This window comes from Emys orbicularis, chromosome 5 (genome assembly GCF_028017835.1).
Source record: "Emys orbicularis isolate rEmyOrb1 chromosome 5, rEmyOrb1.hap1, whole genome shotgun sequence".
Lineage (NCBI taxonomy): Eukaryota > Metazoa > Chordata > Testudines > Emydidae > Emys > Emys orbicularis.
In genome coordinates, this window is record NC_088687.1 from 33,255,319 (window position 1) to 33,270,609 (window position 15,291).

Here is a 15,291-nt window from a genome sequence, read left to right on the forward strand (position 1 = left end):
GTCAGTGAGGTGAAGTTACTATATATTGGATAATGACTTTCCCAAATCAATGCATTAATCTAGCTTAATAGGGAGCTGTTGGTAAAACAGGCAGGAAAGCAAAACAATGGATCTAGATAGTGGGAGATCCTACCACTAAATCAGAGGGGAGTGCAGTGGGTTGTGAGTTTGCCACCAAGCCCCTAGAGGATTTTGGAGTGCCTATAGGGGCTTAGACCTACCTACATCTCTATGTGGAAGATGGATTAACACCTGGTAAAACAGATGTACTTATAGTCTGTTTTTAAGACCTATTTTTGTGAAAGGCTTTTCTTCTAAATACTTTGCTTTAAGACAAGGTAATATATTAGACCAACTTGGTGAAAGAGACAAGCTTTTGAGCTATACAGAGCTCTTCTTTGGGGCTATTTGGTTACTGGATACACAGTGTCTTTGCCCCCAGAGGGAAGAGAATTGCAGGTATTGAACACAAGTTAGATTTACTGAGGCAATCACGGCTGCAATATAGGGAGCTACAGCCCAGTCGGAAAATAGCATGATTCCATCCCAGGTGCTGACCTGAGGCCCGAGAAGGGGGTAGAGGTGCAGTTAGCCTGTAACTGTGATAGTAACAGTGCAACGGCGTTATCTCCCCCCAGACTCCATGAAGTATATATTCAGAGGACTACAACAGCATGAAGCAGTGTTACACACAGTGAGAGACCGTTCTTATGCACTTTGTAAAGCTGCACCTCCTTGCAGTAATAGCAGCTGTTCTGGGGTATGGTCTATACATGGTACGCCCAGAATTTATTCCAAACCTTGACCCGGACTGAATTGCGTGATCCATAGCCATTTTAGTTTATCATGCAGACTTCTAACATGTTTGTTTTCCTCTTGCAACTTTTCAGTCTACCCATGTGCAAATTTAAACAAACCCAAACCTTGGTGGATTTTGACTGTTTATGGTCTGGAAAGACTGCAGTGAAAAGCCTTGTGATTACAGTACACAGGCGTACAACAATGGGTAATGGCAAATGTGATTTAATGAGCAAGGGAGTTTTATAGTAACCTGGTGTCCGGTTTTCTTGCCTACAGAAATAATAAATGGAGATTTCTGCTACAGATGGTTTTGGTGAAAGCCAGGGGCTCTCTGTTAACTAAAATTCCCCTCAGACATCTGAGAAACATAAAAGGAAGATTTGGAACAGTTTGTGTTCAAGTGTAGGGACATTAAGTGATGAAATTAATCAATGGCAAACACTTCCAAAATGAAAGTCTGTTACATCCTAGTTACGTTAGAAGCTCCAAGGTCAACTTCATCAGCTTGGCACCATACAGCCTAAAGTATTTAGTCTGATGCCCCATGTAAGTTATGATTCATACCTGATGTAAAATTAATGTTAAAAATTAATTTGTAAGAATTATAGGATTCCTGTTGTCCAGGCATTGATTGGAAGTTGCAAGTACTTAACTCCTCTTTAAACATAGTGTCAACTCGAAAACAGTTTACTTCATCAGCTAGTGGCTTAAAGCCAATAGGAGTCTTTTCATTGACTTCAGTGGGGTTTGGATGGGGCCAAGACCATTATCATACAAAAGCATTGTAGTTAGGGGGGAACAAGTGGCAGATAGCTACTGGAGGAGTTGATGTTTGTGATATAAGATGCAAAGGTGGATGGAAAAACTACTATTGTGTTTTCTCCCTTTGAGAGATTCTGCTGGTGAAAGCCCTCTTCTGTGTGTGGCTGTAAGGTTTTGTCTTAGAGCTAAATTGAGTCAATCAGCTGTCCAGCATGCCATGGTTTGTTATCACAATCTTCAGTCCCTTTGTCTAGACTCATCTCTTAAGGAACCTGACTATGAAAACCCCAGGGAGGCTTTGCTTTCAAAAATCCCATCCAAATTGTTTGAAGTGTGGCAATCAGCGTTGGCCCACCTTCCCTCCTATTAAAGCTTTACCAATAGCTACAAACTCTGCACTGGGAACAGACTTAGGCCAACTCAAAGTTTTTTGAAAATCCCACCTATTGCATTTTGATGTGAGTGGAAATTAAAAACAAAACCAGGGAGCTATCACTTCAGTTGTACTCAGTGCCTATAAGATACTCTTTATTTTTAGTCAGTTTGGGAGGAAAGTTAACATTTCTTCAAAAACTTAAATTATAAGCCAGTTAAAATGATATACAGTACGTTTGATAACTGTTTCCATTAGAGTTTAGCACAATATCTTCTTGTTGACACTTAGAATGGATTTTTCAGGAGGATTTTCTTTAGAACCAGCTATGCAGTTATTGAACAATAAAGGAAATGGGTAGCTATAAACAAGGTCTTAAGGTTCTGTTCAGATCTCACAGTCATCTGCACACCCGAAATTGTGCCTGGAAAATGGTAGTCTCTGCTAGTTACATCCCCAATTAATGAACTCCATGTGGGCAGACCCTTCTGTCCTTGCTAACTCCCACTCACATTGGTGACTCTCTGCATGGATTCAGGGTGTGAGCCTGCATAGAGCTCATTGCAAGATCAGGAACTTTGGCAGGAGGACTGAGAATCATGCAAAAAGGGGGAAAGATGACCCAACAAGTTAAATGTTGTCTTCTCTACCAAAATGGAAGTGGACTGAAGAAGCTCACAGTCACCTTAAATACTTTTTTTTTTAACCTTTTGCAGGGGGCTGGTGACAATTCAATAGACTCCATCAATCAAGTCAGGCAGAGTAATCATTAGAGGTGAGTGACGAACTATCCAGGGGCAATCTTTGACTAGGGGTGGTTTGGAAGCTGAGCCATTACATGCTGTACACCAACAAAGTGAAAATGTAGCTGTTTATAGTATTAATTTTGCCTCTTGCTGTAATGTTTAAATGTAAGGATTTGTTTAACCCATTCAAGCATAGACAGTGGCATAATATTGTTGTATACTGCAATACTGATGAAAGGTCCATTCACTACTTACGAAATTAATCAAAATCCAGAGATCCCAACTCCTCCTATTGGTACATGCCTGTACATTTGCATGTTGAACGGGCAGAAATAATGCACTGACCTGTAATATACCATCTGCACTAACAAAACTTCCATATGCCCAGTCCTAATTGCAGAATGATTAAAACCTGAGTGGGTCTTTCTTCTGTGGATGGAATAGATCCCTATTCTAACCATTTTACCAGGACCTCGAAGGGCTGTAATATGATTTGGTAAAACAGTTAAAATGTATCTTAGTACAAAGTATGTTTTAATCCTTTTAGGATGAGCTACTAAATCCAAAAACATGGTAGATTTATTGGGACATATCTTGTCTTAGCGAGAGTTTGAAATAAGGCCTTTGACGTCTTGCAATGTCATCCTTATGGACAGGGTGTGCAAGACTAGACACAGGTTTTTGTTGAAACCAGAAATAACTTTTATAAGATCATACATAATTATACATTGCGCTTACATTAGTAATTTACATTTAATTATTTTAAAAGGTCATAAGGCCTTTTGTCTTCTACCCCTTTTTGAAATTTTAAGGTTGTCGCCCTAAAACAACAACCTATTAAGTTTGCTTCTAACTTTCTTAAATATAAAGATAAGTTTGTCAAATTTAAAACTGATCTCAATGCTGATAGTAAAGCTTTTTCATTTAAAAAAGGCTAGACAAGCCAAGTGGAGAAATTCAACATTTCTCCATGGAGCTGTACATTTATCACATCCAAAATGGATGACTAAAAGAAAAAGCCCAATAGTCTGACAAATACTAATTTCCTCTAGAACTAACATTTTAGCTCTAAATGTTGTTGTTGTAGTTTTCTGAGCAGTCTGGCAAGGACCTTGTACAGGTGCAAGATTCAATGGTCAGTTATATTTCAATGCATTAGAACTGACTCACTTGTGCTGCTTAGATGGGTTGTAACAATTACTATCAGCACAGACTGTGGCCCATCCTATTGATTGTCAATTGCAAAACTGCCACTGACTTCAACAAGCTCAATGCTGCAGAGTGCAAAAGCACCTCCTTGGCAGTGCTCAGCATCCTACACTCCCAGAGAAATCAATGGGAGTTGATAGTAGGCAGCATCTTGCTAATCAGCTGGTGTAAACTAACTTAGGACTATGGCAACCCATTGAGTTACACACCAGTGTAGACCAGCTGAGGATCTGGCCCTTTGTTTTCAGTCATAACCTCATGAAAAATATCACACTAGTATTTAGGGCCAAAAGATAAATCAGCAGTGTCCTGACATTTTCTATCAGTGGTCACCAGCAGAGGGTCAAAGAACACACTGAGCTCACATACTGTATTTTAGCTTGAAAGCACAGCTGCCATTTACCTTGCAACTGGAATCTGTAAATATAAGAAATATAAATACATTAGTAACCACACACATTTACACAATATTAAGGGATGCAGCGCCTAGTCTACATAACTGCCTTTTGTTAATATAGATACATCAGAATAAATGCTATTTGATATGTAACACACCCTTCTTTAAAAGTCAATGGCAGTAAAATAGCCAAAGTTCAGGTCCAGGCCTCAGTTAACTTCAAATTATGAAGTCAGACAAATCGTACAGCATATCCTTATCATCAGTGTAATGGTAGCACTATAGCAAAACACAGAACAACAGTTAATACTACCGCTGTGAGCTGGAGATCTCTTCTGATGACATTTAGCCACTCCCTCCCTGCCCATTTAATATGAGCATCTTTCAGGCATGGTACAAGATACTTTGTGTGTGATAAAGGTATGTGGACAAGGAATAATAGTAAAAACACCCAATATTGGCTTGAAGTTTGCATCCTTACAGACAATTTGCATTATTTTAAGTAGAGTTTCACTGGGATTTGCACAAAAGTGGGCTAACGAGGTGATCACTGTCCATATTTTCCACTTTGGCCCACAGTTTTCTTTTAACTTGATAGGAATAGGATTGAAGGGAAAGAGAAATTGTATATATTCTTTGCCAGTCTAGTGGGTGTTGCTAATGTTCTTCAGAGCAGCGGCCTTTCCTCAAGCTCACATCATCTAATCCAATGTCCCCGGTTCTGCCTTTCCCTTTTTCACCTTTGAAAATAACCTGGGGAAGGAAATAAGACACAGTCAGATGTAAACTTAAAAAAAAAAAAAGACAAGAATGGCTACCTGTTCTGAAGGGTCCCAGCAAGAGCATGGTCAGTCCCGGCCTCAGGGAACTTAGAGACATATCCCTGGATGTTGGTATTTGTAATGGATAAAACACTTTCAGTGATCTCTAGAAGTGTGCTTACTCTGCTGATGGAAGCAGAGTTCAGCTTTCAGGGAGGAATCTCTGTCTCCAGGGGTGGTGATCTTCTCTTTAGATATATTTAAATCATTCCTCCCAGTAATCACTTTATCCATTGCTCTAAAGAGCCATCTTATTTTTTGTAGTATTTTAAAAAGATTTTCCCTTCCACATCCACATTGCAAATTTATCAATTTGAACACTGAATGTATTGTAAGCTGGATCTAGAAATAGTATCCCCTATATAACATGTCCCAAGCTTCTGGAGAAATGTGCTAATCTAAACTTTGACTTCCTACAACATGATGTAGCAAATGCTGCATATCTGCGTTTTAAACAGAGAACTAAAAATACACCTAGTTTGAATGAGGGAGAGCTCAACAGATTTAAAGTAGGATGAAGAAGAGAATATAAGGTGAGAGGACCATGGCAGAATAATATGCTGTAGAATGATCCCTAAAGCCAAACGGGTACTAAACTCTAGCTGAGCCCATTTTATATTTATTTTAATCCATCCACAATCACTCGTATCAATCACCTGCACTGGTGTGATAAAATCGAAGACTAGACTGTTTTAACATGAGCAAATGTTATTTTGTCCATGGTCTGAAAATTAATCAAACATTCCAGCAAGATTCCCTCATTAGATAGGAGAACCTACATGCTCCCTAAAAACAAACAAACCCCAACAGGATATGTACACAGTGACCCTGTCGAAACTAGAGTTTAGATAAATTCATGTAGGATTTTGCAATACTTTATTACTGATGTAGAAAAAAGTCAATACAAAGGCAAGATCTACTATCAATTCTGTAAAATAATGTTTACATTCCCTTTAGGCTTTTCAGATTAATGAGGGAAGTTAGAGCAAAAAGAAAGTGTGTGTGTGTATATATATATATATATATATAGGCTTAATTTTTCAGAAACAACAAATAGTTTTTGATGCCCACTGGAGGCACCTTAAACAGACCTGATTTTTCAAAAAGTGTTGGAGAGCCTATAGGTGTCTCAAGATGGGCATCCAAAAACTGGGGTACTGAAAATCATAGCTGATGTTTTAAAATATCAGCTATCTTGCAAATGCATCTTGTTCTTTTAGATTTGTTTTTTCTGTGATAGAGGGGCTGTTTGCTGAGTTATGGTGTGGCCTTATTCCGAGAGCCTATAGACTATTTTTAAAAGACGAAGGAGCAGGTGTTTATAAATCCATCTCTAGGTGCTGTCCTCTTTGTTCACAAGTTCTAGTGACCTCCTAGATTTGTTTACCAATATAAAATACTCTGCCTGACTGAAAACTAGTTAGTATTTTTACATACGACGGAGGAAAAACATGTCCACTGTCAGGCATGAATTAGAAATAAAACATGGGCTATTCATCTCCTAGGTCTAGTATCAGCCTCCTATACTAAAACACTGAAAACTGTATAGACAGCTCTACTTACACTTTTGATGCCTGAGTCTTGCAAAGTTATTTGTGTTTGTCTCCAGCCGTGGCCACCATTTCTTCCCCAAACTGCTGGTCCATGAGCACCATTTTTTCTTAAAAACACTTGGAGTAGACCAGAATGTAGTCCAGATACCTTATGCCTAAAGGACAGACACAAGTCCCCTGAATGAGCTAACTGGCCAAGTGGCAAGACCAGACGTGCTACTTTTCCCTCTTTGCCTTTGGGTTCAGAGATAGTCACATACTGTCCACCTGCAAAAGAAAAGGCAGCTCTTTTTAAATGTTCCAAGCATGGTCAGTACCTTTCACGTACAAAGACACACGTACTTAATGTGCCATCAATCTTGAAAATTCCTGTGTCTTGGGGATTTCAAACTCCAGGATTTCTTAGAAATCACTGTTGTAAATGTGTTGCTGTGCTGCATTAACTGTGGTAGAGGAGATTTAAATTTCCGTTACAAGTCATAGACTCTTCGATAACACTGCTGCATAGGAAACTTCACTCAAAAGCTTTAACAATAAACTAAGCCTCTAAATATTATTCTAGATAGCAGTTATGAAATGACAAGATTTAGGCACTCATTAATACATATACATTCTGGACAAATGGGAATTTTCAAAAATTTTACTAAGTCCCATTTTCAGAGGTGACTTAGGCATTTAGTAACCTAAGTCTCATTGCACTCTCCAGTGTGTCTTATGTTGGATTGTTACTGTACATGTGAACATCATTCAAAAACCCATTAATATCCCCATCCCTTTAGTGAGAGATACCTGCATATAAATATACTGCAATAAAGGAAAACCAGAGGGCCTCATGGCAACATTTATAAAAGCCAAAATCAAACATGTAAGCCCAATAAATTCTTCTAGTGATCCTTTTTATGTAGGCTGCTAAAACTGTGATAAATGAGACTTTAGGTCTTCTAAAAATCCCATAACCATACCAAGAGGATTTTAAAAAAAACTTTGAACTCATTAAAGCTAGAGCAGCGTTTCGAAGTTGGAATGAGACCCAACTCATTTTTTGCAAATCTGAGCTGACCAGAAAAAAAATTGCAAAACAATAATATCCAACTGAGAACTCCATGTTCTAACCATAAAACAAACAGTTTTGATATCACAGCAGAATGTCAAAAATCAAAATTCACTTTAAAGGTCTTAGTATTAATTACGTTATAAAGGTTCCATGAAATCTGAGCTGTTGAAGTCAGTGAGCCTGAAAATGCTTTTTCCATATTGTAGAGATGTACAGAATTTACTTAATTATAATAGTTTAACCTTTTACTCTGAAGTTTAGTCGCAGTTTTAGTCGAACTAGATTTGAATGTTTCTTGTTCAGTTTGATCGTTAATGTTGCATAAATGTTTGTTCTAAGCAAAGCTATGATGATTTTCTTTAAAATCATCTCTTTGCAAGAAAATATGAATGTGATTTTAACAAAATAATGTGCCAAGACAAAGCCAACAATTGAATTTAAAAGAAAAAAATCCATAATCTCGGCCTTCACTTCAGCAAAGCATTTAAGCATATGTTTAAAGTTAAGCATCTGCCTGACTTCCATGAGACAATTACATGCTTAAATGCATTGCTGAGTTGGCTATGCTTTGTCTACACATCGTTTTTGGAACTGTACAACTAAATTGGTAGAAAAAAAAATTCAGTTAGTTCAGTATGACCCTCTAGCATGGACAAAGTTATACCAGGATAAAGATGCTGGTTATACTAGTACAAACACCTTTAAACCAGTAGAACTGCATCCACTCTAGAGAGTTGCACAGATTATCTAAATAAGTAGGAAAACATTTAATTAACTTCATAGTGTGTGTGTAGACCAGCCCCTACAAGAATAGGTAAAGACCTTCACCTGTTTTCTACATACAAGGTAAACCTAAAGAAATAGCATAGCACCTTTATCAGAAGCTGCATTTTAAACCACTTAAAAAAACAACTAAACATCAGGGCTTTGAAAGCCAAGAAACAATTGGCCAGCTGCAAAGAATAAATCTGTGAAATGATTGGGGTTTTGTTTGGTTGGTTTTAACAATTTGTAAGTAGCAGGGAACATAGAATGTAACTGGTAAAAAACGGAAAAAAAATGTATAAGAGTTCCAGCCAGCTAGCCAAGTGATATTTTTGAAACTACTGCTTTTCAAAACAACCCTGGAGTAAACAAAATTCATGCACTTTATAAGTGAGTACACCTAATCAAAAACTCATTGTAGGCCACACTTTGTTCCAGGACACAAGCATCTTAAAAGTTATCTGTATGTAATGCTAAATTATGTCTTTTCTGAGCCTGAGTCACAGGAGAAAGGAGTGGCGCTTAGAGGCACCATACCAATACAGGGGGAGCAGAGGGGAGGAGAGTGTGTGGAGATCATGCTCCTTACTACACCTGTTGAACAGGTTTAATCAGTACTGCCCCGAGTGCAGCCACCCTGGTGTACAAGGATGATGGCCCTGACCTGACTCCATCAGATAAGGATGCCTCTATTGCAGTGCTGGAGGAAAGGACTTCCTCCATCCTCCCACCCACATTGGGGCTATGATTTAACTCACAGTATTTTACAACCAGGGAATGCATTTCCTTTCAGTGTCTACAGTCTGGTCACATGAGGCATTCTTTCTATGATGTAATCCCATAGGGTCTAATGGAGAGCTAAAGAAGTGTGTCTAATCTCCATCCCTTTGGTGAGAGGGCGGAAGGGGAATGCATGGTCAGGACTGTATGTTTAAAACAGAACTTCACCATATAGCTCTCAGTACTATGTGGAGACAGATTTGGCAGCAAAAACTGACTTGCGTCCAGCCTTGTTTTTTTCCTAAACTCAGTGTATTCTTTTTGTAGAGAGAGCAGATTCTCTGAGGTGTATCAGTATGCAGTGGTTCACTGCCCTGAGTGAATACCAGCTCGGATCCAGAAAGAGCCTGTGATTTGTGGCATGGTTCATTAGTGCCCTTTTTTGTTCCATTCAACTCAATATTCCAAGGTCCCTTTTTGCTACCCGAGATGTACGCTGTAAATTTTGAAAAATCTACCCTCCTTCCCTTTTTACTAAAACAGTTTTCCTGTGTACATACTTTTGTAATATTTCATATTGGATTTCTGTAAACTATGCTCTGACTTGGGAATGTTAAGGTAGAAACAGAACTTTGTATTTGACAGTAGAGCCAAAATTATTTCCAGCTTTGCCCACAATTTTAGTATTACCATACAAATAATTATGTTGGCATGGCAATTTAAAAAATCTCCTCATATCCTTGAACTATAGATTTTATTTCAAATAGGAATAAATAAATTGGGCCACATTCCAAGTTCTATTCTTATCTTCCTTAATTGAATAGGAAAAACACTGTTCCTTCATAGGCATTCCTATCTAGAAGATAGAGGCTAACAAAGAGCCAGTTCCCCAGTTGAGGTATAGTGGTGTAGTTCCATTAAATTTTGTCATCAACGTTGAAGTAGCAAAACCCCCACTACATTTAATGGGAGCAGGTCCTAAAACCATTGAGTTGTAGGCCATTTCTTAAGCTACTGTCAATTAGCAAAGTTTTGAGAATCTCCTTCTGCTCAGATTAAATGTAATGGGAGCAGGCTTGGGTTCTTAAACTAAAACAGGTGTGACTGGACAAAGTTATTGTACCTGATGGATCTCTAAGTGGTTCCCAGTGCAAATCATCATCTTTATCTTTGATCCATCCACACAGACCACTATCGAAGTTACAGCTGTGCACCAGGATACCTGCAAAGAACAGACCAGAAAGACACATAAGAACAGTCCTTGAGCCTTAGGGCTGGTGGACCACTCACCAACTTTCTGACTGGATTTACAAGCCATACAAAAAGAAGCTACAGCAATATTAACAAGTACTAGGCAAATAACAGTATCACTTAATATACTCTTTAGAGCACAAACCTGTGTTAATAAAACCCACATTTGTAAAGGAAGAATGAGACCAATTAGTTGAAGGGACACAGTTAAAACAAACATAGTATGAAACCAGCATAACTGTATCCTGAATAGTAAACTTGATAAGTACCTGGATCATCGTTTGCTTCATCCTCATCTGCACTAATCCCTTTTTCAATTTCAAATATTTCAAACAGATTATTGCTCACTCCAGGCTGTCGTGGTACTGGAAGAGAAAGTAATTTTTAAAGAAATGAATGAGGTAGATAAAAATAGTCAATGACCTACTTACTTATCTTTAATAAAAGCCAGAGAGAAAGCCTCAGGCTTATGCTCTTCTTGATGAATTCAATATATTTAATTACATTTCACATGAAGCTTCATAAACTTCCCACCTCAGTGATTTATGCTGGAACATTTGTCTCTGTAAAGGGTGATTCAAAAAAATTCTGAAGGCTCTGCAAACGAAGGGCGTTTAAAAAAAAGTTCTCCGCAAATACATTTTCAAATAATAAAACAGTCAAATGTGCTCTCTGCTAAAGCCTCAGCTGCCTCAAGTCAGCATCTCAAAGGATCTGGATTACTAACTTTCACTGACAGTAATGGGAATCTGATGTCACACATTAGAGAATCTGCAATACCCCATGCACCTGACCAGCATTTAGAAACACACAATTAGACATAGAACCATCACACTATAAGAGATTAGAATAAAACTTGATAATTCCTAAATGATGATCAGGATTATATTTTGGAATAGGTGATACGGTTTACAATACTGCTGCCTGAGGGTCAAACAGTAATCTGAAGAGATAATTGAGCATGCAAAGGAGAAAATGCAAGGTCTGAAGTTTGTTTTAAACTTATTTCAGTTGAGTAATAGTCCACCAAAAAATCCAGGCTTCTGCCTCTGTGCTTTTTATCCTCCTTTGGCACTGTTGCTTAAATTTATTCTATGCAAAAACCTAGCTTAATGTAGCAAAATAATAGAACCCAGGTCTTCTGTTTCCCAGAACTTTACTTAATACACGTGTTGAGTACTGCTCAAGAGAGAGACATTGAGGGACACTGGACAAATAAGTGACATAGCAGCTTGCTCCCAGTCCCTCTCCCCCACTGCTGCTGCCTACACCTCCTCCCACCCATCACCCAGTCCCATCCTTAGCCTCCTCTCCTCCTTTTCCCCAGACTGCACATCATTCCGTTCCAATGCAGGAGACGTGGCATTTCCAAAGGACTGTGGATTTGAGGTCACAGCCTCTTGCTTTGGTGCTTCCCAGTCCTGAGAGCTAAGCACTGTGTGCATGTGGGAGAAGAGGGATGAACCCCTCTGAACACAGACCCCAATGCCGCTGCTTTGCTGTGTGATCTTGGACAAGTCACTTATCCTCTCCACACTTTATTTTGCCTACCGCATAAGGATGTTGCAAGGCCTCACTAAAGAATATTAAGTGCCAAACTGTAAGTTCTTTGGGGGCGGGGACTGTCTAGTCTAGTGTGTGTTTGTACAGTACCTGTCATGGGGCACTGGTCTCCGCTCTACTGCAATACAAATTATAATCACAGGCCTCCCAAGTGCCACACATTTCTCTTTAAAGTCACACTTGCCTCCGTGTGAGGCAGCATGAGCCAGAATGTCTCCTGGTCTCATCCTCAGGCACAAGAGAGAAGGGGGGATAGGCAAGAAGCTCCTTTGCTGCACATGCACTGTTTCTCTCTGCTTCCTTCCTGCCTAAGAACATCCAGCACAGCTGGAGCAGGCGAGAGACTGGAGCTCCAGCCTGCACACCTGGCAAGACACACACAATGGTCCGGTAACAGAAGTCACTACAGTGAATTGTGGGAACTGGGGATATCAGTTCCTGTATTGCCCATTGCTTCTCTCATTTTATGCACATCTCAACCCCTGCCATACTCATTGCCTTCACTACACCCTTTTCCTATCTCCTCCAGTTACCTGACTCTCCACTGCTCTAGAGCCAAATGCCTCATTGACTTCCCCTCTTCCCCTGGCATGAAGGACTAAAAAATGGCTAGAAGTATTTTTCTGGAACTTTCCAAAAAATATCTGGGGTCAGAGAGCATTGATAATTTCAGCCCAAAAGAGAGGTGTGTGAGAAAGTTATGAGCAGTTTAAAAAGGGAGTTTAGAATGGAAGCTGGAATTCAACCATAATCATAGCTGTCACTATAATACAGGCCCTGTGCCCCAGTTGCTGCACTCAGCTGTATAACAACTACACAGAAAGGAAATATTCTCTTTGCCCATGAGGGATTCTTTGGTTATGAAACTTGGAAAAGACAGGGCTCCTTGAAATTAGAAAGGCCCTTGAGGGATTCATATTTACAGAATATGGAATGGCTGCAATGACTGCTTATACTGCCACTTAAATATACTGACCTTGAAATTCCAGACTAGTTCCAGGGACCCTTACTATACTAAAGGTTCTCAGTGCTGCCTGGACTCAAGATATTCTGTAGCATTCTTCTAACCACATCTGTGCGCCAAATTTTAGTTTTCCAGATACAGTACACAAATGTTGTGTCTGAAGGACAGCTGTAAGCTGTAGCTAAATCGATTATTGCACTTGTTACAGCGGTCTTGAAAATTCCTCTTCCAGCCACACATCTAGCACATCATTAATGACAGTAGTAATGCATTTCAGACTTATCCTCGGATATTACACCTCCCTGTGGTGCTTAGAATATTTATGGTTTGGTGCTTAGAATATTTATGGTTTGATTTAATTATTCACGCCATCAAAACATAAAATAAGAACTAGAAGCATGCTTGCAATTCAGTTTTAAAATAAATTCTAAAATATACCAATAAGCTTTTTAGATGACTGAAAATAAAGATGAATTTAGTGATTTAAGATTCTGACCAGAAATGAATATGGTTATTTCTATTAAATCACACCCAAACTGAGGAAGAAAACACTTTTTAGCCAGAGTCTTTTTTGCACTGGAAGTAATGTGTAAATAACACTGTTGAATGTGTACTCTAACTTGTCAAATCCAGGGAACTGGAAAACACTCAGTAATATAAACAATCTTAAATCAGGATCAAATAGATTTTATAATATATGGTTACAACTTTTGGAATTTTAACAAAATAAACTGGTAATGTTAAGAGCTTGACCAAACACAAATACGTGCTTTAAAGGTAACAAATTACATGTTATGAAGAAGATATTTTTAATCCTTGTATGCAACATACATGTATGTTAATAATCAAGCAAGCTCCCCACAGACCAGGACCCACCAACTCAAAGGGGCACTAGACCTTGCCATAAAAACTGACATAAAACCTGCAGACATATCACCACCATTACGATGATTGATCACAACACACCTTTCAAGTTCCATAGGTTCTACACATACTGACCACAGGTGATGTACCTCATCTAGTGCACTAAATGACCCAATAAGAACTGTGTGGGTGAAATGAGACAATCACTACACTCTTGAGTGAACTCGCACAGAAAAATGATAAAAGACAAACACACCATATCGCTTGTGGGCAAATACTTTTCACAAAACGAGCATGCCAGCTCTGACCTCTCAATCCTCATCTTCAAAGGAAACCTGCACAACACCTTCAAAAGATGACCCTGGGAGCGTAAATTCATAATTGTGTTAGACACCCAAAAGCATGAACTCAATAAAGACACTGGATTTATGGCTCATTACAAATACCTAGAACCCACTAACCCAGTTTCTCCTATGACTGCAGAGGTGTTAACTGCCCACTTCACCTTGAATGGTCACTTGCAACATGTTAACTCCTTATGATAATCAATCTGTTCCACCTTGTATTTAGTTGTGACACTCTCAGTACCTTTCCCATACCTGAAGAAGAGCTCTGCGTAAGCTCTAAAGCTTGTCTCTCTCACCAACAGAAGTTGGTCCAATAAAAGATGTTTCCTCACCCACCTTGTCTGTTAATCAAACAAAAGGTTTGAAAAAAAAGAATCTGCAGTAAACTGAATATTTTCCCTCATACTTCGGTCAGCTTTAAGAACAGCTATTTTTCTTCCATTGTAAACTCTTTAGCATTAGGAATGTCTTTGTCCATTTGTAAAGTACTGTAGGTCATGTTCTTATACTCTCACTCGTGTTGAATAGCACCTACTCCACAAATAGTCCCAATGACTTCAGTGTGACCCTGTTTGCAGAGCAAAGTATAGTGTAAGTAAGAGTATTAGAATTTGGCCTTCTTATTTATAGCGCAATACATCATTTTTAATAATAGTTTTGCTATTTTGTTTTTAATATGTTTTGCTTATACATTCATTTTCTTTAGCGTTAACATTACAAAAAAGCCCATATAAAAGCTCTGCATATCCTGAAAATAGTTAATATTTATGTTATTGCATGGTTAGTGTAAGTCTAATATACAAATGGAGATAATCATTAACCTCAGCAAGCCAACAAACCAAAATGGAAAAGCTCCAGAAAAGACTCTGAGCCCCAGTCGTACACAAGAACCTACTCCTTCCCCAAAACCCTATCAAACAAATGGCATTTGCAGCATGCCCATGTTATTGAGTACAGGCTATTTCAGACCAAGGAAGGGAGCAAGTTTCAGAGTCCTTGGGCCCTCACTGAGAATGCCCTGCTCTTCTTTTATAATGAGGGTGATCCAGCTTGAACACCTCTTCCTACTGGAGCTATGGCAGTAAGACACCGGGAAAGAGA

General features: G+C 38.9%; 1 protein-coding gene across 1 annotated transcript in view; it reads right to left on the minus strand.

Moving 5' to 3' along the window:
* Positions 1–4,945: 4,945 nt before the first annotated feature.
* NPNT (nephronectin) overlaps positions 4,946–15,291 on the minus strand; it is a 90,907-nt gene continuing 80,561 nt past the window's right edge. The window contains exons 11-14 of the mRNA XM_065405355.1: positions 10,722–10,817; positions 10,325–10,423; positions 6,673–6,929; positions 4,946–5,041 (exon numbers count right to left, since the gene is read on the minus strand). Of these exons, the coding sequence (XP_065261427.1) occupies positions 4,946–5,041; positions 6,673–6,929; positions 10,325–10,423; positions 10,722–10,817 (548 nt within the window). The remainder of the gene's footprint in view (positions 5,042–6,672; positions 6,930–10,324; positions 10,424–10,721; positions 10,818–15,291) is intronic.